This window comes from Lutra lutra, chromosome 5 (assembly GCF_902655055.1).
Source record: "Lutra lutra chromosome 5, mLutLut1.2, whole genome shotgun sequence".
NCBI classification, from domain to species: domain Eukaryota; kingdom Metazoa; phylum Chordata; class Mammalia; order Carnivora; family Mustelidae; genus Lutra; species Lutra lutra.
Genome location: NC_062282.1, coordinates 68,155,555 through 68,179,907, shown reverse-complemented (window position 1 = coordinate 68,179,907; position 24,353 = coordinate 68,155,555). Strand labels below are relative to the sequence as shown.

At 36.3% G+C, this 24,353-nt stretch overlaps 1 protein-coding gene across 1 annotated transcript in view; it reads left to right on the top strand.

Annotated features, from left to right (window-relative positions):
• FBN2 (fibrillin 2) overlaps positions 1 to 24,353 on the top strand; it is a 251,941-nt gene that overhangs the window by 144,669 nt on the left and 82,919 nt on the right. The window contains exons 15-20 of the mRNA XM_047730648.1: positions 1,935 to 2,057; positions 7,542 to 7,694; positions 10,818 to 10,871; positions 12,459 to 12,584; positions 15,488 to 15,613; positions 20,371 to 20,490. Of these exons, the coding sequence (XP_047586604.1) occupies positions 1,935 to 2,057; positions 7,542 to 7,694; positions 10,818 to 10,871; positions 12,459 to 12,584; positions 15,488 to 15,613; positions 20,371 to 20,490 (702 nt within the window). The remainder of the gene's footprint in view (positions 1 to 1,934; positions 2,058 to 7,541; positions 7,695 to 10,817; positions 10,872 to 12,458; positions 12,585 to 15,487; positions 15,614 to 20,370; positions 20,491 to 24,353) is intronic.

Sequence of the window (24,353 nt, the reverse complement as noted above, 5' to 3'; positions counted from 1 at the left end):
ATGTGGATTTCATATTATTCACATCTCTTGCTAATTCAGTAAGGCAGGTGTCTAAAGCTTCCCAGAAAAACATACATTGTGGTCTAAGGAACAGTAATATCTTTAAAAAATAATAATGGTGTAGGGAAAAATTAAGGGAATGACAGATTGGTTCTAGCAAGTCTGGAAGAGACAATGTAGAAATAATTTCTCTGTACCCCTTGCCTAAATATAAAAGAGAAAGAAAAAAGTCTTGGAAGGTTTTCATTTTTTTGTGCTCTGAGAGCTAGATTTTCCACTTTAATTCATTACTTGTTTTGTATTACATACTTTCCATAAACTTTGTACATATCATGACTGTATCATTATCTAAAAATCTTACATTGTGACTTAGCGAAGAAGTATTTGAGTGTTCCTATCAATTTTGTTTATAAAGCCATTTTGAAGGCTAAGCTCTAGTGGTAACTTTAGTAAGCAAAAGAAGTGCCTCTATATCCAGTTTATACTCACAATTTTAATTTAGTAAGTTGGAACAAATTTTGCAGTTTTTTTTTCATTTTTCTCCTTTTTTATGAAATCCACTCTTTGAATCTTTTCTACTTTCCATTGCACAAACTTACCTGAATAGCGTTAGTGCTAATAACCAGTTCCTGTAATTTCAACAAAATTCCATGGAGAGTTGAGAAAGAAAGATTGAGACTGATCTTGTATTTCTGAATAAAAAATAGCTTCTTGACAATTCATAAAAGGGAGTACAGCATTCAATAGAAATGTTGTAGCTCTGCTCTTTTAACTCATGACTGAAATGTCATCTCAACATTAGCAGACATGGATTTAACACAGGATTTGAGTTCAGTGTTATGTTCCAGGGTGTAACGTTACATTATAGCATGTAACTTTATTTTAGCATTTCCTAAGAAACTTAAATACACATATAAATAAGACCTCAACAGTTTCTGCTGTCTTGAAATTTTTTTAATTTACTTCCTTACTACTGATACTGTAATCTGCAAATCTTAAAATATTCATGATTTGGTGGCCCTGTGTTTTGAAGGCTGTTTCATCTTTGAGGGAAGCCATTCTTTGTTGGGTTACATTTGATAAACTCTAACAGATTGAAAATTAGGAGAGATGCCCCATGGGCATCTGGGTGGCTCAGTCGATTAAGCATCTGACTCTTGATTTCAGCTCAGGTCACAATCTCAGAGTCAGGATTGAGCCCCATGTCAGACCCCAGGCTCAGCGGGAAGTCTGCTTGAGATTCTCTCTCCCACTCTCTCTCCCCTTCTCCCCACCATCCCTATGCTCACTCTCTCTCTAAAATAAATGAATTAACCTTTTCAAAAAGGAGAGATGGTCCCATATTTTGTTATTATGAAGTGATCAACTTAATGTTAAAACAGCATCTCTCTTTGATTTGAATTTTATGTGTGTGTAAATAAAGGTAATTACAAACATTTAGCTTGGTTTTAAGAATATGTTTCATTGAATTAACTTGACTTAAATATCATTTAATGTTAAACAGAATTAGCAGATAGATAATGAAAAATGAGTGTATGAGGCTACTTTTTCCCCTAATGGTTAAAGGGAGGCAAGTCTCCGTCAGTCTTTCTGAAAATGTGTTTGAAAGAGTTGGTGGCTCAGTTGGTTAAGTGTCTACCTTTGACTCAGGTCATGATCCCAGAGTCCTGGGATTGAGCCGGGGCATCTTCTCCCTCTCCCTCTGCTCTGCTTGTGCTTTCTCTCACTCTCCTTCTCTCTCAAATAAATGAATAAAATCTTAAAAAAGAAGAGTTGCACTTAGATTCAAGATTTGTTATCACTTCTGTGTCCTTCCACAAATTATAAAATGGAAAACAAAAGGTTGATAGTCTAGAGTGGTGAGAACAGGTAAACTCTGTAATAAGAGTAAATTTACCCGGTTAATGGCCTGGGTTGTGCTTCCCTCTGGACAGATGTTGATGAATGCCAGACCCCAGGAATCTGCATGAATGGACACTGCATCAACAATGAAGGGTCTTTCCGCTGTGACTGTCCCCCAGGCCTGGCTGTGGGTGTGGATGGACGTGTGTGTGTTGGTAAGTGAATCATTCTGTAATGGCCCCACGGTCCTAATGGTCTTTGAAAAAATAAAGTTATATCCGTAAGGTGGAGAAGTATTCAGCCATAAAAAGGAAGTAGTCAAAAATGCACAAGTATGAATGAACCTTGGAAACATGCTGAGTGAAAGGAGCAGCTCACAAAAGCCCAGATGGCATATGTTTCCATTCATGTGAAATGTCCAAAGCAGACAGATCTGTAGAGTCAAAACAGATTCGTTTTGCTTAGAGCAGAGAAGGTAGGAGTGCCAGATAAGGAGGTGGTTGCTAAAGGCATTTTTGAAGTGGTGAAATGTCCTAAAATTAATCAGTTGTAGTGATGTATGTATCTTTGAATATACTAAAACACACACACACACACACACACACACACACACACACACACCCCTATTGAGTTATGTTCTTTAATTGAGTGCATTCTTAGGTATGTGAATTATACCTCAGTAAAGTGGTTCAAAAAAAATGTACAGAGATCCCAGCAAGCTCCTGGAAGAAAGCTCTGATGAGATGCAAGTCAAAAATGCTGGAGAAGAAAAAGAAAATCATCCTTAAATCGGGATACTTGACAGTGTTAGCTGACTGAGTCTCTAAGTACAATGGATTTAGATTTTATAATTTATAGCAAATAAGATATGAAATGGGGAGTATGGTTATATGTAAATAAACCCTGTTTTTATTCAAACACAGTTTAAAATGTAAATAACTTCTATAGAAGCACTTGGAGTTCTGTCAAAAGGTAGAAGTGTTTTCATATAGTTTTTTCTCATCGTTATGCAGCTAACTATAGAAACAAGGGAAAAGTATGAGATAGAATATATGTTTTATTCTAAACTGTTCCAAATTGTTTTGCTATTTTTAAAAAGTTCCTTTTGCCAAATGGGTTCCATGCAAATCAGGGTTAGCCAGCATCAGCTTTAAAGAGGCAGGCAAATCAAAAATGTCATGCATTTCAGAACCCAACCATATGTCCCAATGGTAACAGCAGAATGATTTACTTTTAAAAATACAGTTACCACAGTTTTCTCTCCAGAAGGCTTTCATAAGACCCCCAGGGTGCCTTAGCCATTGTGCACCCTTTATTTCTCAGGTGACTCGGTAAAAGGCAGACATATTCATTGGTTTAAGAGTGTAAGTGAGAGAAATGAAATTCTTTCTTAGACATAGGTGATAATACTTTACTCTTCCCTATGGGAATCAAAACATTTGTATCCCAAAGGAGGTGGGGTGGGGGAGAGAAGCAACAGCAGATGGAAATAATCTGTCCACTTAAAGTTCATCCACTGTCTCCAATCTAGGATTTATTTCAGCTTATAAGATTGTCAGCACTTCGTTCAGGGATATTTTAAATACAGCAGCCAGAAGAATGTAGCTCCTTCCTGCTTAACAGAGCTGAAGTGTTTTCACTTGCTGCGATATACTTACTTGGCCCTTGCCTTTACCTCAGTGATTCTGTTGAAATCTATGATGAGTACAAAACCAGTCTGGGAGGACGAAATCATTTTTCCTTTAAGCAACCAGTGTATGAGTGTAGTGATGAGGAATATAGTGCTTCAAACACAAATCTTCATTCTCTCGTCCACATACAGAAACAGTATGAGACATTGTTAGAAAGCCTCCAGGTTTTCACAATTGTGGTCAATTAAACTTTTTTAAAATAAAAATATCATTTTTGTCTGATTATATATATTGCTGTTCCCTTAACATGCTAAATGTTTTTTCTTCATCTCTCTATCTTTGGTGATGCTTTTGAGATGCACTGATTATTGAAGTCAGAAATGAATCACAACTATGAATTATTATTAGGGTTAGCACTTCAATTTTCGATTTACCTTTTGTATATTTGTTTTTGTTTCCTTAGAAACTGAGATACGGGTTTTTATTTTTAGAAAAATAAACTTGTAACTAGCAAGTTGGAGAAGCATGACTCATAGGCAGAGCATAAACAAAAGGCAACTATATTTTGGTCTCTCCTGTCCTTTTAAAATGTATCTTTAATTTGTTCGGTAGAAGCCATTTACCCAGTAAGTAAGGAAGAAAAGTCAGGCAACCTCGTAACTTTACTTTTCTTAAATTTATGTGACAGCTTACTATAATGAAAACAATCTAAATTTAGAGACTAGAATACTTGGTTCCATATAATAATATTCTGAACCTGACTTGAAGTTAAAACTTCTCTCACAAGCTTCCTGATGTCCTTGAGTAGGATGTTTTCAGACTCCACAGGGTCAAAGAGCAGGAGAAGAGGTGAGAAGGGAGACAGATGCACTGGTGACCATCTTAGGATGGCTTCAAGGATTTTGGGCTTCCCTAGTATTTAAAGCACCCCTTCCTTTCATGGTTCCTCCAGAACCATTCATCTGACCTTTCTGAGATCCAGACACTGCCTTCTTCTCCTGGGGACCCTCCTCCCCCATTCTCAGGTCTTTAGTAGTCCAGATAGGCTCTGCCTGATGCTATCTCAGCACTCCTCCACACCATTGTTTTAGGATCCTTTCTCTTTGTGTGGCCCACATCTAATCCAAAAGACACACCATCCTTTGCCCCGTTCACCTTACAAATAGAGGTGGATATCACCTGCCCCTCCAGTAGGAATAGCAGCCACTCACTTTTGCCTGTAGGTGTCTTGGGCAGAGCTGTTGGACACACAAAACTTGTAACCTGCTCCCTGTGAAGCTCTTCTCTTCAGACCAGTGGTGAGGATAGGAGCATTCCGAACTCATAATCCAGCTCATGCCAAAAAAATTCCTGCTCAAAAAATTTTCTCTTAATTGGGAGGGTTTTCAAGACCTGGCAAGTCATTTCCATATCCACTTCCTTCAGGATGTAGTCTCAAAATTCACCTTGTTATTTGATATTTATTACCTTGGGATTTCAGCTGAAGTTTCCTTTTTAACATCCTCTTAAATTAGCTGAGGAGTATTTTGACATCTTTATCAATACTGTTTGACATTTCTCTTAGTTAAAAGGTTAATTTTCTTTGTCCTAATTGTGCTCTTTATTAGCTCTGTGGCCTTAGGCAAGATATATTACCTCTCTTTACCTCCTTGCCTCATTAGTTTTTTGACAATTAAATAAGTTAATATTAGACTTACTTGTATAAAGCTTTGAATGGTGTCTAGCATTTAGAGCATGCCCAATAAGTTAGCTCTTACAGTTGCTACTGTTTTATTAGAATAGCAGCATCATATCTAAGGCATAGTCTTAAGAGTTGCTATTTTAGGCAATAAAGAAAAGTTGACACTAAAGAAAGAATAAAATGTAATTAACATTTTGCATCCAAACACACTTTACCAGTGGTGTGTAGAATCTGAGAAAATCCTTTAAAAAATTCTATTCTTTAAGTAAGAGTGAAGAAGGAATTCGATAACATGGAAAACATACAGCTCAGCAGCATTTTGGTCCAGGTCCTCATCAAAACATTTATGTGATGGAGCTTTGGATTCCTCCTACCCTGTTCACCCGTGAGCAGTTAGTTTTAGTTATTATGAACTAGAGTTCCAGTCTGATACCTTTTAACAGGAAAAGGTTGACTGTCCTCATTAAAAATAGAAGAGAAAAATAAGGTAGTCACCATGTTTTTTGAGTATTTCCTGTATGTCTTACACACTGTGCTTAGTGCTTAACAGACAACTCTCATTTATTATGTAAACTCTATCCTTATTTAATGGATGAGGCAAGTGTTAAATATTTTACATAAGGTCCATCCCACAGGGACCAGAGCCCAGGACAATCCCTGTCCCCGAAACTTACACATAGGTAGCCACTTTGTAAAAGCAAAGGTAGTTACTTTGCTTTTCTGGTGTTGGGTATTCTAAACAATTTAGATAATCTGTAACCCAGAACAATACGTAATTTGTCTCTCTCCACCAGTGAGTACCATTGGCTTTTTATCATCTTGCTTCTAAAAACTGTATTATCTTCTCAACATGTACATAGAAAAAATTTTGACCATCTCTGATGCCTTCTGAGATAATAGATGTTATCCTAGTTACTCACAAAAATCATATTGTAAATCAAACTATATTCTATTTGTGCATATTTGTCTTTGAGTCATGTCCTATTCTTATGTGTAACTCAGAGCTGACTTTGCTAAACTCCATCTCAGCAGAGGCAGAAGGGGACATGTCCTCTCTGGAGGATTGTTGTGGTAAATTTCATGTCTTCTTCCATATGAGCGTTCACATATCTCATCGTCTGGTACAGCTATAAATCTCACTGTTTAATGACAAACATCACCAGATCATAAGAAAGCAGTAGGTGACACAGTGGGTTACTCTGTGTAATAAGTAGATAAAATTATTTCCAACAAGTTTTGAATAACTTTGTCAGTGTAGTGTTTAAAAGCTATGCTGCTTCTCTGGCCTCTCTGGTGATCTGTGTTTTTTATAGTTCACCATTTACTGTCTCATAAAGTTGTAGCATATTTTATGAGAATTCAGAGTGAGAGCCTAAGCCGAATATGCTTCTTAGGGACACACAGCAGGAAGAGGAAGAGCTTTAGGAGTCCCACAGCCTGAGTATGAACTCCAGCTTGGGCACTGGGTAGTCTAGAACTTGGAGCTACTTAAAGAATCCCTCTGAACCTTGCCTTCCTCATCAGCAAAGTGCGGATAATGATCACTGTCCTATGGACCTGTTAATGAGAATGTTCAACGGGATGATGTCTGTAAAGCAACTAATGCAAGGCTAAAGACACAAGCAGTGGCTATTATTTTTATAACTGGGTTTTGAGAGTCTGAGATTAAAACTTAGTTCACAGTAGTCAGCTGGGGGTTGACAAGAAAGGCCCTCTAACTCAGAAAGTGAAGTAAGAAATCTCATGACCGGGGCGCCTGGGTGGCTCAGTGGGTTGAGCCGCTGCCTTCGGCTCAGGTCATGATCCCAGGTCCTGGGTTCGAGCCCCACATCGGGCTTTCTGCTCAGCAGGGAGCCTGCTTCCTCCTCTCTCTCTCTGCCTGCCTCTCTGCCTACTTGTGATTTCTCTCTGTCAAATAAATAAATAAAATCTTTAAAAAAAAAAAAAAATCTCATGACCAAGCAGTGTCCTCTCAAGGTTGTTTACTTCACTTCATTTTGTTGTTCCTGAGAATTTCCAAAATAGAAATAAAATGTGTCGTTTTGAGTATTGGGTAGCCAGTGATATGAGCTCGAAGTGATGTTTATAATGGTGGTGTTATACCTGCTTCTGTAAAAGGCCTGGGGGGTAAGTGTGATAATGAATGCTTGTTTAGTGCATAAAACTTTGTGGAGGAAAAGGAAAAAAAAAAAAAGAATTGTCGACAGTACACATTTGTTGATTTCTGAGCACTGTTATATGCTAAAGATACAAAGAAGAAGAAAAGTGTCAGGAGCCCTCCAGAAACTTCCCATCTAGTAGCCACTTAGGTTAAAAGAAGCCCTCGGTTTTGAAATCCCTTTATCTGTAGCAGCATCTCAAATTACTATTCTTCTCCCTCCTTTTAGATACTCACATGCGCAGTACGTGCTATGGTGGGATCAAGAAGGGAGTGTGTGTCCGTCCTTTTCCGGGCGCGGTGACCAAGTCCGAATGCTGCTGTGCCAATCCTGACTACGGTTTTGGGGAGCCCTGCCAGCCCTGCCCTGCTAAAAATTCAGGTAGCCCCCATTTGCCAGTTTCACATCTGGTAAAGAATCTGGAAAGGTAACGTTAAATATTTGGCCAAAGAGTACATCGGCTCTGTTTTCTGTTGAAGAATTCCAAATCTGTGTTGGTATTTGAGGCATATGATGAGATTTGACCTGTAGTTACCTATGATCCCTGGGCAGAATACACACAGGGAATAGAAGAAAGTATTTGCTGACCTAATTAGGATTGTTAGAACGGATTTCTTACGTCTATTCCTTAGCCTCACTGTTTCTGATCATTGGGAAGGTGAATAGCCTAAAATCCACTATTATTTTCAAGGTTATGTTAAATTCACAACAGCCTGATTTTATTTATTTTTCATCTTGCCAAAGCATAGTCTAAGGCTGCAGTCTGTCAGTAGTTCCAGCAAGTAATGAACATTTTTACTAATTTATTCACAAATACAGGCAGATTGCATGGTCTATTTCTTTGACTGTTCTGACTCTTGGTTATTCATATTTTTACAAATCTGTACTGAATTTGTGTAAGTATAGTAGGGATTCAAGAATAAACACAATCTCTTTTTTTCTTTCAAATGGGGAATAGTTGAGAGCATAGGCAGGCAAATGTATAAACTACAGGTTACTATGGTTAGTGCCTTAAGAGGGACAGAAACAGAACTGGAGAGCACAGAGGAAGAAGCAATAAGTGGTCTGGGGAAGCTGGGAGGACTTCAGGGGGCTGGCGGTGGGGGTGGGCTTCTGCTCAGTTTGGTCTTGAAAAAAGGCTTAAGAACATTCCAGGTGGGCACCTGGGTGGCTCAGTGGGTTAAGCCTCTGCCTTCAGCTCAGGTCATGATCTCAGGGTCCTGGGATAGAGTCCTGCGTCAGGCTCTCTGCTCAGCAGGGAGCCTGCTTCCCCATCTCTCTCTCTGCCGGCCTCTCTGCCTACTTATGATCTCTCTCCCTCTCTGTCTAATAAATAAATAAAATATTTTTTTTTTAAAAAAAGAACATTCCAGGTAGAGGGTGGAAGAAATGCATTCTAGCAAAGAGAAATGGCTTGTAATTCTGTTGAAAATCATAAGTGAATTGTTCAAATCTTAGCAAAGCACTAGAGTTCTTCTGGAAGGAACTGAGCATGATATTTTTTTGAAAAAAGAGTTCATATAGGAACTCTTTTAAAAATATTGACGTCAATTGTGCATGTTATCAAAGAAGTATAAAGACTAGATAAAATGATGAGTGAACTAATAAAACCTGGAATCTAGGAACAGATGTGACTTTAAATGGGAATGTTGGGTACAATAAAGATGCCATTTAGGTCAGTGAGGAAAGATTGAAATAAGTAACAAATATTGTTGATAAATATTAGAGAAAATACGAAGTTAGCTCCCTGTGCTAGACCTTACAAAATAATCCTCTTGTAGATCAAATATATTAACTTTTTTGTTATTTTGTAATAATGGAGGGCTTCAGAGCAGAAACCAGACACTAAAATACACATGTAACTTGGAAAAACATGTTCCTTAATTTATAAGGAATTTGCATTAATCTGTAAGGAAAGTTGAAATCATCTATAGAACAAAGTGCAATGCACACAAACAAGATTTCACAAGGCACAAATGCAAATGGTAGAGAACCACATGAGAGAATGTGCTCAACTTGAAAGAAAGTTAAAATAAGACATCATTTGGAGCACTGGGTGCGGTGCAAAAACAATGAACACTGTTATGCTGAAAAGAAATAAAAAATTTAAAAAAAAATAAAGACATCATTTTTGTTTATTATATTGCTTTTGCCCATAAGGGTACTCTCTCATACTGCTGATCGAAGGCTAACCTGGGACATGTAGGAAGAGGAAAACTAGCAGAAGCCTTAAAAAGAGACATAAATTCTGAGCAGTTTTACTAAGAGATTAACTTAGTGATAAATTTAAATTTCGTATTATTCTTATAATTGTTATAAAAGTTGGACAAACCTGATTTCATCATTAAGAGATTGTTTGAATAAATGTGGTGTATCCACATAACTGAGAAAAAATGTTTAATAGTCTCTATGAGAAAAAATATATAATAGTCTATATTTAAATGGAATATTAACATGAAATGTATATGATGCAATGTAGAGGATCCAAGCCTTTCCCCACTTAACCTTCTATGACCTGGGACAAGTCACTTCCATCTGTGTTCCAATTTTCTCAGGTGTCAGAGAGGGGAACTAATGGTATCTGGTTTGTGAATATTATTCAGCTACGAAAAAAAATGAAATCTTGCCATTTGCAATAGCTAGGATGGACCTAGAGGGTATGATGCTAAGTGAAATAAGTCAGACAAAGATGAATGCCATATGGGTTCATTTATATGTGAAAGCTAAAAAACAAAACAAATAAAGAAACAGAAGTCAAAGCAGAACCATAAATACAGAGAACAAACTAATGGATGGGAGGGGGTAAAGGTTAAGCCAAATGGATGAAGGAGAGTGGTAGGTATAGCCTTCCAGTTATGGAATCAGTAAGTTACATGGATGAAGGCACAGCATAGGGAATACAGTCAGTGCTGTTTTAACTGTGTTGTGTGGTGAGGAATCCTTGCTGCACTTGTGATGAGCACAACAGAATGTATCAAATTGTCCAGTCACAATGTTGTACACCGAAAATTAATGTAATATTGTGTATCACCTACACTTCAATAAAATAATTATCCAGTTCCTAATATTGGGAGGATAAAATAAATTATTAGATGTAAAATGCTAGAATAATACTAGACACATGGTAAATGCTCTTATACCAAGCATTGTTTATTATAGTTTTGTTATTGAGACAAAAAATATTAAAAAACATTCTCTACAATGCAATTTGGGTTTTTTTAAAAGTTTCCATACATAGAAAATATTTGTAACCTTTATCAGTGTTTTAACTGTATTCAGAGTGATAATCACTAATTTTTTATGCTTGTGATTTTGAAATTGTTACAATAATTACATGCTAGAAAAGAGTAATTACTTTTTCATTTTAAAAATTATTTGCTAGTAATTTTTCTTCAGAATACTTTTGGAGTGAGGTAAGTGACTCATGTATGGAGAGATAGAGTTTGGAGTTTTAAATTTATGTGTTTTTTGTTTTGTTCTGTTTTGTTTTGTCTTGTCTTCTAGCTGAATTCCATGGTCTTTGTAGTAGTGGAGTAGGGATCACTGTGGATGGAAGAGGTAACTCTGTTTGGTTCTCACTCTTATAGTAATTATAGAATGAATATGAATGTATTTAATATTTTAAAAATATATCAGCATAAAATAATAAGATAAATTGTCTCTTAGAACAGTGATTATAAGCTATGTTTATTAAGTGGTATGTACTTGTACATTTTTCCTAATAGATAAATATATATCTGTTAAATATATATAGTTGAAAATGTCCCTATCAAGCTACACCCATAATTTTGCGGGTACTACTGCTTAAAAAGAGACTGAAGTTGGTATTTAGGTTTAAAAAAAAGTGAGTCATTTTAAAGAAAAATATTAAATAATGGTGCTGACATGATTTAAAAAAATCTTTAAGAGATACTTGAAATGGATTATGTTTGGGATTTACTACCCTAAAAATAAGTTCAGATTATTTATGTTTAAAAATTCTGAGATGTTTCTATGTTTAAGGAAGTGAAATTCACTGACATTTTCTTATCTTAATAAAACTTAGTAATATGATACACAAAATTCAACCATGAAACCTTGAATATTAAATAAATATGTGTCTATAACTTTAAAGTTCTTCTACTATATGTAGAAGTTTGCTATATGTTTACTCTAAGTTCTATACTATATGTATAGTATATACATATAGTTTCTTTTGTGTTTTTTTAACTGTAGGGTACTGTTAGTCTTCACTTTACGTATATTTTCTTCTCTTTTCATGTTTGAGATTTTAGACACATTACAGTTGAGTTGACAGCAGTATTGTAACTTTATGATGAACATCAAAAACCAGAATAAACAAACTGTTACACAGATGTTTCTCCCCAAAATGAAATAGCTGACATTTCTAGAGTATTTTAAGGTCTCCAGATTCTAGAAAACAGTTGTTAGGATTAAAATTTGAGCATGGTGACCAACATTTGTTTTTGCTCACCTCCTCTCCATACCATCACCCAAGCAGAGCCAGCCCCTTGTTGGAACTGCTAGATGCTCATATAAGTGCATCATTCTGCAAGTCTTGCTGCCCCTGGTTGACAGAGTTGTCCGGTTCGTGGCTCATTGCCAAACATTGTGTTCTCAAGCACTCACGTTTGAACTGTCCTCTCCATTAATTTCAACTTATCAACAATGAGAAATGTTTATTAAGTATCATATTACTTAGTTGACTGTAAAAAATGATAATAAAATAGAAATATTCTGTGCCTTTGGGGACCATAAAATTATACAGGGCACCCTAGTAAATGTTTGTCTTTTAATTAGATGGTTATAATACCTATCCAGTTAAGTTTTTCTTTGGATTTTGAGCCAACAGCCTATAAATTTCTTTATTAATTTTATTATAAATACAGGAACATTACACAGGTTAGTCCTTTGAATTTCTGCCAGTTCCCTTCATTTTTCTTTTAACTTACCAAGAATTGTCCTGTATCCCTCAGTTTTATTCTCTTATTCCTTATTTTCCTTTCCTTTCCCTTTCTGAAAGACAGATAGATTGTAGGTTTGCAGAGGTAAACACTTAATATGTTGAATGGTCTTTATTAGGCCTGCATGTATCAACAAACAGTAAAATTTCTGTGAGCATTAAACTTTCAACATTTAATGCAGATATCAATGAATGTGCTTTGGATCCCGATATATGTGCCAATGGAATTTGTGAAAATTTACGTGGTAGTTACCGTTGTAATTGCAACAGTGGCTATGAACCAGATGTCTCTGGAAGAAACTGTATTGGTAAGTTGCTATATTTATAGAAGAGTATTGTGTATAGTTTAATTTCATGAATTATAAGAGAAATCAAAATACAAATAAGTGAATAAAACTGCAGATCTTACGGTTTCCCTTGTTTCTTTCTTAGTACCAAGAGATAAAAATACTGGAATCCCACCCAATTCTGTTACACAGTAACAAAGTTTTTAGTGGCATAACTTAGTATTTAAACCATTCTTTTTTTTTTTTTTAAAGATTTTTATTTATTTATTTGACAGAGAGAGATCACAAGTAGACAGAGAGGCAGGCAGAGAGAGAGAGAGAGGGAAGCAGGCTCCCTGCTGAGCAGAGAGCCCGATGCGGAACTCGATCCCAGGCCCCCGAGATCATGACCTGAGCCGAAGGCAGCGGCTTAACCCACTGAGCCACCCAGGCGCCCTATTTAAACCATTCTTATCCCAAATGAATGGATGCATACCCAATTTTTAGCCTGTTGTATTTCTGCATGTATCTTAATCCTGTAGTTTTTCACTAAGAAATGGACTTCAGAGCTAATAGAGTAGTGTGGGTAATAAGAAGTTAAGAAAATAAAGTATTACAGGTTGAGGAAAGTTTGACTTAAAAGGAAACAGCTAGTTGCTATAACTTATCCAAACATGATCACTGAGATCGGTTTTTCTTTTTGTAATTTATAAAAGAATGTTTGGAAAAACTCAAGTATATAGTTCATATATTCAAGAATTTGTAAAGAATTTAGGCTTTCTCATAGAGCACTTGAGTCCACTTTTAAAAAATGAATGTTTTTAATCCATCATATGTAATAATTGTTACTAACCATTGATGACTCTTACATCAAGTATTGATGATTATAATTAGAAAGAAATACGTTTTTCTGTACTTATGGTACTGGCTTTTATTGAGTATATTCATGTGATCTTGAGTTGAAGACATACATACAGATAGATGGAAAGAGCTGTATTAAATGTCATGTACTTACAATAGATTTTGATACTCACGGGGGAAGATTATTGAAATTCATAAAAATATGTAAACCAGCTAGCTTATATTTACCAGAAGCAAAGTTGCTTCCAGCATAATTCCCAAGTGCAGTTGAGCACACAGGCACCCTACTGAAAACAGGGAGATTCAGTGAGCATCTATAAACTGGACATGGTTTGTGGTGCTCCTTCACTTTTTAAAGTAGGTATATGCATAGTTTTGATAAGAATTAAAACTACATTTTACAAATGTAAATGAAGGCAATTTTCAGTTTTAATTTGCTAGGGTTGCCTTAACAACATACAAAAATTTGAGTTGCTTAAAGCAAAAGAAATGTCTTGTCTCACAGTTGTAAAGCCAGAAGTCTAAAATCAAGGCTTCCTGAGGGCTGTGCTCTTATGGCTCTGGGAGAGGATTCCTCCTACCCTCATCTAGCCTCTGGTCTTTGTTTGCAATCCTGATGTTCTTTGGCTTGTAGATACATCACTGCGGTCACATGTCCATCTTTTCCCTATGTATTTTCACATCATCTTCCTGTTGTCTCACATCATTTCATTTCCCCTTTTTTATGGACAGCAATCATATGGGATTACTTTTTACCCTAATGATGTCATTTTAACTTAATTACTTCTAAAACATTGCTATTTCCAAATAAGGTCACGTTATTTCTTCAACATAACTTTTTTTGAGGGACACAATTTAACCCATAGCATGTGGGTTATTCACTAGTGGGTAAATAATTTGTGATAGAGACACTTAATGCAAAAATCATGGGGAAATTTACAGTAATGTTTAAAATATAAGGTTTTTAAAAATCAAGATTCAGAATTAGAGCAAAAACATAACACCCAAAGGAAAAAAATCAGATAAAACACCAAAAAAATAATGTTTATCAGAGCTGATGGTATCATAGCAAATATTTTTCTAATCTGTTTTCCAAATTTTCACAACATATATTGTATATCTTGTTTGGTATAAGGAACAATTATTATTTACAAGTCTAAAAGTGTAAGTTGAAGGAACTTTTCTCTCCGAACTACAATTTTTCTTTCTGTTATTAACTACACTTGCAAAAATAAATGTGGATAAGAAGGTAAAATTCAGTGTGAGCTTCTTAAACCTAAGCTGTAGATATTTTCTAGGCTGTTCTGGACCGCTAAAGGAATATACAAAATAGGTCATTAATTTCCCATTAAAAATGACTTTTTTCTGAAGTAAAAACACAATGCATAAAGAGTAGTAAACACCTTTTCTTTAGCTGCCATTTAATGTATTTTATTATAATTTTAATCAGAAAAATTTTTTAGAAATCATGTTATTTTTTAATACATATAAATATATAGGTAGTCAGTTTATTTTTTTATATATTTTGTCGGTGCTTTAAAATACATAGTGTGTGTGTGTGTGTGTGTGTGTGTGTATTTTCATTCCAGGGACTTCAAAACATTTTCACAGTAGCTACCAGTATAGGAATGTCCCATATGAGTAAAACCAAATATATTTTGCTTAAGATCAAGGAATGTGCCTTGGGCATAAAAAGACTAAGAGTGGTGGGCAGATGGGTGATATAGGCAAAGTGGATTAAGAAGTGCCAGCTTCCAGTTATAAAATAAATAAGTCGTGGGGATGAAAAGTACAGCATAGGGAATACATTCAATATTGTAAGAACTTTGTATGGCTGGGGACAGATGGTTCCTACACTTACCATGGTGAGCATTGCATAATGTATATAAGTATTGAATCACTGTGTTACAGACCTGAAACTCATATAATATTGTATGTCAACTATACTTGGACTATAAGTATACTAATTTTCTAAAAGGAGAGATGAAATCAAGGAAAAAAAACAAATAAAAATAAAACCTTGTTGGTCGCCGAGCTGTCCATTTCCCCATTTGTATCTCCTGTCTTCCAATGGTTGCTTGCAGACATTGATGAGTGCTTGGTCAACAGACTGCTCTGTGACAATGGCCTATGCAGAAACACGCCTGGGAGTTACAGCTGCACATGCCCCCCCGGGTACGTGTTCAGGACTGAGACAGAGACATGTGAAGGTAAGAGCCACCTTCTTCGCCTTACGTGTGAGTAGTAAGTACCTAGATAGGCACAGATGTTCCTCAAGTACATGGATGAAATAAGATAGAAAACAGAGTGTTGTCTGAATATTCTTTAAATGTAATCCTGTCTTTCAGCTCATCTGCCAGTTTTAGAAATAGCATGTACTCCACTGTTAGGTGGAGTGTGTGACTCTTGATCTTGGGGTCCTGAGTTTGAGCCCCACATTGTGTGTAGAGATTCCTTAAATAAATAAGTCATTATTTTAAGAAAGAAAGAAAGAAGAGAGAGAAAGAAAAGAAAGAAAAAAGGAAAGAAAGAGGGATGGAGGGTGGAAGGAAGGAAGGAAATAGCATGTACCTAACCCAGTATACAAATCTATCACTTTTGTTCCATTCAGATAAAATCTCAACAAACACTTTGAAGTTAGCAGTGGGGAGAAAAGTGAAAAGAGCCAGTGCATTTTACTTGCTGAAATTAAATGTCAGATTTTTGTTTGTTTTCTTTTCCCCTTTAAAAAACTACTGTGACACATTCACCCTGGCCTTGGAGACCCTGAGTCCTAATGGCAAGGTCAGCCCTGAGGCATTTTATTCATGACATGATTGATATGCCTCAGAGATTGGCCCTGAAAATATTTGGGGCTTGAGTAGAAATGGCCACCTTATATAAATTTATAGTCTAAGAAAGTTTTCCTATTTGATGATTCAAAAGTTATTATTTGGGGTTCTAGATCATAAATCACTTTTTAAAAACGTCCTCATTTCCTTCTGACTACATTCCTGTACAGGGGACATTATGTGAGTGACTTCCATGACAAAAAGCCTCTTTTCCACTGAGATACCAGCTAAGCAGGCAGCATGCATCAGTTATGTATTTGTTCCTTGATGAAAGTGCTGTGTATCTCAGAATAATCTGTTGTATGACTACTGGTCATTGTTCTTCTTAAGTCCCGCTGTGTGGGCCTGTAGAAGTGTTTGATGACATTCTCAAATCCAGAAACTGCTGCCAAAGTCACTTAAAAAAAAAAAAAAAGATTTCATCTTTAGTTATTTTGAACAGACCTTTCCTTCTCTGTTAAAGTATTTATTTCTTAGTGACTCCATAGCCAAGAAAACGGCAATAGTAATATGCAAAAAGACGTTAACATTCTCTCTGTCTTATTGTTTCATTTCAAAGCATTCTTGTGAACAGAAATAAGTTAGGACTTGAACAACATGCCAGAACACGAGTGACTCAGCCAAAATCAATGAAATGCGATTACAAAGTGCGATTCTAAGTTTGCATTGAATTGGAGGGGCCATTGAAAAACAGTAATTAGCCTGGAAAAAAGAAGAAAAATAAAAAGGAAAAGAGAACCTTGGTATAAAATGTACTTTTTCTAAACTTAGTCCTATTAACTGTCCTTTTGGAGGAGCTCCTCCAAGAAGAGCACTCAACTTCAGTCCTAGTTAAAGAACGTGAAGAATCGTCTTCTCCATAGTTGAGCAGTTTTCTTCAAAACTCATAGAGTTTTGAAGATCTTTCTGTCAGACAGAAAAGTTGTCTTTTCAGAGTAGCTCAGGCTTTGCCAGTATGCTCACCTAGAATGTTTCCTAGCACCCATTCCCACCCCGCTCTGACACCTGTCATCCTTCAGAATTGCTCTGAGAAACTTCATACTTTGTTAAAAAAAAAAAAAAAAAAAAATTCAGCCATATCTCCTCCATACATTTTTTTGGAGGATGGGGGAAGGGATTTCAAGGGTTGTATTTTTTTTCCTTTGTTCCTGACTTTCTGTTCTTTTTCCCACTGTCCTTTATCAGTTTTTACCTATTTTGTTTTTGAGGATAAGCTTCTGTTAGATGTCAAGAAGCACTGAAAGCAAGAGCACTTTAGGACACCTCTTGCTTTAACTAGGAAGCTGATGAACTTGTTTCCCTGTCCACAGTCACAATACCCTTCAGTGATATTATGAGAGAAGCACGTGATGGGGAAAACTGAACTGTCTTTGAATTGGTTTGGTCCAAGTTCTATTTGTATACTGAATTTGTCAGTGATATTTATAGCATATTCCCACCATTTTAACAGGTAAAATGGGGTCAAAGGGTACAGGGCCCAAATACCAAAACATAAATCAAAGGTCGGGGACTCTCCTGCCTGTAGGAACACTCGAAGAGTGGGAGCTAATAATGTTTAATAATATAACGCAGGATGATTACATACACATGAGGAACATTAATACCAAATCAGGCAACAGCACTGGTTAGAATGAGTGCCCTTTATTTTTGTCCAGAGGATAATTGTTCCTGATAAATCTAAGCCTTTTCTTTAACATGAAATGTGTATCTGTCATTCCTAGGAAAGAAGTTCATGTTATGTAGAGAAGAGAAATGACAGAGAACTATTTTGGCTGTAGTCTTACGACATTGCTGGAAATAAAAATGATTTATTGTGAGAAACCTAACCAAATAACTTAGTTCTCACTTTCTTCCCACTGCTAAGTTATTTGCATTTTATTAAGTGGCTTAAAGAAATAAAAAAACAACTTTAAGGCCACAAATCTCTTTTTCCCTTGGGTCTTCTTATTTCTGCCATTGCATTCACACAGTAAGTGTATCTGCCCAAAGCACTTCTCTTTTTTTTGTTCTTTCTAAACTAATTTCCAAAGACGAGGCAGGGAAGAATTAGCAGATTCACTTGAGATTCGTGCTTTCTCTCTATATATTTACTGTAGCCACTAATTTTCTTGTCATTTATGTTTTCAACAGGCTGTTTTAAATATATAATAAATAGCAGTGATAATAAAGATCCTCTGATATTTCAGTCAGAAGTTACAAAAAATTTATTTTCGTTTTTTCTGAGCTCTGTGAGTCTGTGAAAGTTAACATTTTTACAGCAAGCACTGTGGTTTAGATTGTGTTTCCAGTGACATAACTAGTTAAATGTAAACCAGATGTGCTTTGAAGTTTATTTCCAGGAATGTACAGTGAACTGTTTCAATTCCTGGTTCCATGACATTTGTAACATAAAAACGTTGTATTTAAAGAAAAATTAAACACTTGATATTTGTAGCTGTCATTGCATGGGTTTATAGTTTTGGAGTTTATAACTGCTTAATTTAGAATAGGAATTTGGAAATATATGATACTGACATTTTGCTTTCTGGGTAGTGTCTTACAAATGAAATTAATAGGTGAATTATTTATAGTTAGTCCTCAGATTGCTTATCTCCTCCTTGTTTTCTTTGTTTGGGGGGTTGGTTTTTTGTTTTGGGTTTTTTTTTTTTTTTTTTTTTTTTTTTTTTTTTTGGCTCTCTGATTCCTTTTTTACCTTGTGTTTTTACTAAAAGAATTTCAGTACTCTGGAATAGATGTTTTCTTTCCAAATCTGTACTGTATTTATAAAACCTGCTCTTGTATTTTTCCTTTAAGAGGATTTCTTGGCACAAACAACCTGAAGAAAAAAAGATGAATTCATATTTCTTCAATTTCTACTTCATGAATTAAATTAGTACCTGTGTACTTCTTGAAGTAACAAAGTCCATAGCCATTTTCCACATTGATTTTTAAATTTTCATTTCAAGTCCACAGACTTGCAGAGGAATAGTGAGCCCCGCCTTTTCAAGACCAGTTTGGTTTATATTGACTTGAGACTTTCAGGCGTAAGCATTGTAGCATTTTAGTTATTTTCATGTTTTCCTCAATATAGTATTTGATATTCAGTTCAAAGAGGTGTTTAGAAAAAAGTGCTGTGGTGAACTCAGAAACCTGTGTTGCAACAGAAAAATGTCTTGAGGTATGCTGACCTATTTCACATAGTTAACCAAGTACAAAAAGAAATCTTTGCATCTCTTCTTTAAGTTGAGAGGTTGAATTTATACAGAGTCAGTTTTGGATGTTGTTTCTATTACTTGGACGGAAGCCTGTATTTATTTTTAATTAACTCCTGTTAAACTAATTCTGTTGGCTTCAGATTTGCTTTAGTTACCACTTGAGAACATGGGCATGCTCTGTTTACTTCTGACCCTCAATAGCAATTGTTTATATTACATGGTCTAATTTGATTAAGGACTCAACTCAGATTAATGATAGGAAAGGTCTGTTTTAAGCAATTGAAAGTGATTTTTTTTATTTTACCAAAATCAATTGTGCTTTAACAGACTTCCCACACCATACATCTAAATGTGAACAGGCTGAAGAGAGAGGCAGGTAGAGGGGCCTAGAAGAGAATGCTCTCCTCAGTATTAAAGCTTCATCCTGGTCTCCTGACTTGTACCCAGGAATTTGGAGTGAAAGCCAACATTGTGATACATTGTCTCTAATACAGGCTTTTTACTTCTTGTGAAAGCTCCCAGAGCCACAGATGACAGAAACAGACAACCTTTGTTTGTGCACAATATACTGTACCCAGGAATATATATGTTGCTTTCCATGTATTCAGATTTCAGATTTCCCACAGGGCAATTATTTCTTATTGAGGGGGAAATCAATTCAATTTACATAAAGTTGCACTGAAATAGTGACGAGAAACACACTAACCCCTTTGCAATATTGGGCTGATTCCTATAGTCCTCCTGAGCCCCTAGCCATGTCTGTGTGTATCCACACTGTGAAATTCATGTCTCCATTCCCCATTCACTTTATGCCTCATAGATCCATATTAAAATTGCAAGAGCCAAGTTTACCAGACATTCTGGCATAGCATGGCTTGTTGGAATAATATTTTCCAGAAACACATGGCAGTTCTAACAGAATGTTTTCCTTCTGGATTGTAGATATAAATGAATGTGAAAGCAACCCATGTGTCAATGGGGCCTGCAGGAACAACCTTGGATCTTTCAATTGTGAATGTTCTCCTGGCAGCAAACTCAGCTCAACAGGATTGATCTGTATTGGTAAGACTTATGCCCAGTGCTGGGGTTTCGGTTTCACGGCCAACCTGAGTGGGGACTGCAGACCTTAACCATGGATGCAAACTGAACATGATCACAGGAAGCTAGTAATTAGGAGTTGCATTAGTTGTTTGCTCTCATTACTGAGAATGGGAGTAAAACATGATGGTGTAAATGGGCAGACTCTTGAATGCTGTTAGCTTCTAAGAAGCATTCTTTTCATATGAGTAGATCTATTATGCTGTAAGTTATGAGCATTTGCATACCACACACATACGTACATTCGCTGCCCTGAGAATGCCCAGGTACCATACATTCAAATCCCCGCTGCATACTTTTTATAACAAGCTTCAAAACAAAAATATGAGAGTTGGGACTCATTAACGGACAAGAATTTGAAGACTTTAAACTTTAAACATATAGAAGGAATTTATTATTTTTTTTATTTCACCCATCAATCATGAATGTATAGGCACTACAGGAAGGAAGGAAGAAAAGAGAACTGTTTTCTTAATTTCAGAAATCTCTTAGGAGAAAGATTCCAAAACTTCCAACCTGGCATTTTTTTGTATGTTTGAAAACATGTAAGGTCAGGTTGTGATAATGATGGTAGGACATGTATAAAATGGTCTGATTTATTACTGTAAAAAGCAGTCCAGCACATGCAAGGGGAAGAACTAGACCAGTGTCCATGACTCCATTGGCCTGGCATAGGACAATTCATACGATTAGCTGGTATCCACTTTTAATGGAAACTCAACCTGTATTTTCAGATAGAAAGGTATTTTAGTTCTACACAGTACCAGATAAATTGCCAGTTTTTGTTTGTTTTCCAGTCAATATGAATTTCCACTTCATGTTTGCCAAAGATAATAGTGTTTTCGGTATAATGTCTGATGCTAACAATGTTTATCTGGATGGTAGAGGACCTGTTACACAAAGGGAAATGACCAGGGACAAACTTATCAATGAAAACCTGTCCTTTGGGAAAATGCCAGCTCTTCATCTCTCAGTGAGGTGCAGCTGATGAAATTTGAGCCTTGCTCAGCTCTCCATATTAGGAAATAGACTGCCATCTGCCTAGCGCATTACATCTTTTCTTACAGAATTCCACTGGGGGAGGGACAGAGTTTGGATCAGGTGAGGCAAAAATATTTTTGCTAGGCTACAATTAACAACTGAGATAGAGTCATTTTATTGTTCAAAGGAAATGAACTCAGCATTAACTAATGTCAGTTAATTGTCAATTAAAATCAATAAATTAATGTCTCAGAAAATTAAACCTATATGCCACTTAGGTATCAAAGGTATCTTAGTTTTTGCCTCATCCTAAAAACTTGTATCATTTTGGCCTTTTACTGTGTATTTATTAGTGAAAAAAGAGCAAAGACTTTTACTCCCAAGTCATTATGTTGGGCAACTAAAACACCACTGTATTTTTCTCAGTAGTGTGTTAGGAGTTTTTGTTGGTTGTGATCAAATTTGAATATCCTAGGCTAGAGCTGCTTTGAAAGAAATTTACTTAACATTTTAAAATTTTAGACATCATTTTACGTTTTTTCCGTTGAAAACCAAATTCTAGCTTTTAACAAGGAAATAGATCGTAAAACATACACAGGGAAAACTACAAAAATTTTTAATAGGACTGACAGTGGCTCTAATCAGTGATCAGCCTCCAAACTGCTCTTTCCTAGGAAGCATGTGTCTATATTAAGAACTGAGAAAGATTCCCCAATGTGCTTACTAATGTAAAATTAAGTTAGAGTGTATAGGAACTAGATAGACACTTAGAATGTTTAGAGATTTAGAATATATTGTGCGAACTCCTTAAATATAAATTAATCTTAAACTGGTCTGTAAATTGCTTGAAGAGACTATTGTATACTGGTTGAAAATTATTAAATACCATAGAACAGTACATTTGATTAGTTTTTTCTACATGACGTGGCTCGACATCCAATGGCTCCCTGTAATCCAGACCAATTTCCCTCATCTTTGGCTTTGGTCTGCATGCTGTCCTCATTCCATGGATGTGACAAGGACAGTAGCTTCCATGGTATCAATACAGTGGTCCTTCCTTCTTTCTTATCTTCAGTGTTAGCAGTGCTCTTTGCTCACATCTTCTCAAGTTTTCCATTATTTTTTGTCTTCTCTTCTCCTTTTACTTTTCTGGCCTCTTTTTCTCCATTTCCTTTGTTACATTTTCCATATCTTCCTGCCCTCAAGCTTGAAGTGTCTCCCTGGTCAGCCCCTTGAACCTCTTGCCTTCTCTATCTATAGTCACGCTTAGATGGCCCCTACATTGACCTTCAAATGTATCTGTCATTCCTCAACCTCCCCACTGATTCCAGACTTGGATTTCCAACTCTCTGCACATTGTCTCCATTTGGATGTCCAATGGATATTTCAAATATAGCATGACCAAAACACAATTGCTATCTTTTGGCTTGAACCTGTGTCTCCCAGAATCATTTCTGTCTTGGGAAATGGAAATTCCATTTTTACAATCAGCATCCTCAAAATCTTTGGAGTCAACTTTGATGTCTTTATTTCAAAACACCACATTGAATCCATCAGCAATTCCTGTTGATTATATTTGACATTTATGCATATTCTAATCTCTTCTCACCACCACTGCCCCCCCCAGTCCAAGTCCCCAATATTTCTCTTCTTGATTTTTACTGTAGCATCTGTCTCATTTTTGTTTTCTCAATATTTACCACCCTACAGTCTTCACTTAGAGGTCATTTTGTAAGCAAGGACTTCTCCGACTTCCCTAGATAATAGAACAGTCTTTCTCCAATGTACACCCTCAAGACTGCTTATCCTGCTTTATTTTTTTTCAGCATTCTTAAGCAGCCTCTGACCACACAGCTATGTAACTACATCTGATGTGTGTGTGTGTGTATATACACACAGAAAATCAATCCGAGCGAGAGAGATGAATATGTGTATATGTACTTGTGTATCAGTGCATTTTGTAACTTTTAAGCCTCATACCACACCAGCCAGAAGCATGATGTTGCAAAATGGAGGCTCTGAAATCAGACTGTGTAGCCTTGACTTGTGATGGAGACACTAAACTAGGTGGGTGACCTTGGGTAAACTAGTTGACCTCTGCGGGCCTCCTTTTTCTCATCTGCAAGTTACCTGTACCTTAGAGGCTGTTTTAACAAGTAAGTAAACAAACATGTGAAAAGCCAATAAAAAGCCTGTAATTTGAGTCCTGATACAAATGGTCTGATGAGAAAGTTTTTTTCACATGCACCCCGTTTTCACCCAAACTAAATCTCAAAGCAGAAGAAAGCAAAGTGAACGTCTAGCTCTTCTCCACAACTTTGCCCTGTCCTTTTTTGTATCTAGTTAAGGATGCAGTTATTTTATTCTGACCTCTGTCCCCAAGGCCTCAGGCTGCAGGAGACTTCCTCCTACCTGCTTGTGTCCGGTAAGGAATCAGAAACCACAGCTTCTTCCTTCCCGGCACTTCCAATTTCACTGTAATTTTCTTTCTCTGTTTCCCACCATGCTTTGTTTTTACTGTTGAATTTGGCACTGAAACTTTACCCATAATATTAAATAAATTTAAGGTAAATACTATAGGAATATACTTTTTCTTTATTGTTCTCCAAGGCTGTGAGCCAAAATATGTTGCTAAATTGTTGTCAAACTCTCGTACAGACAGGCTGCATAGCAGTCACCCGAGGAGTTTGTCAAATGTAGGCTCCCGGGCCTCACACCTGGGCACTTGGGAACCCAGCATTTTAATTAGAACCTCGGTAATTTTTTGCACCCCAAACTGGGAATCACAGTACTGCAAGGAGAACTTCGGGTATGATTTCTTTTACCTGAATTGTCCTGGCCCTGCC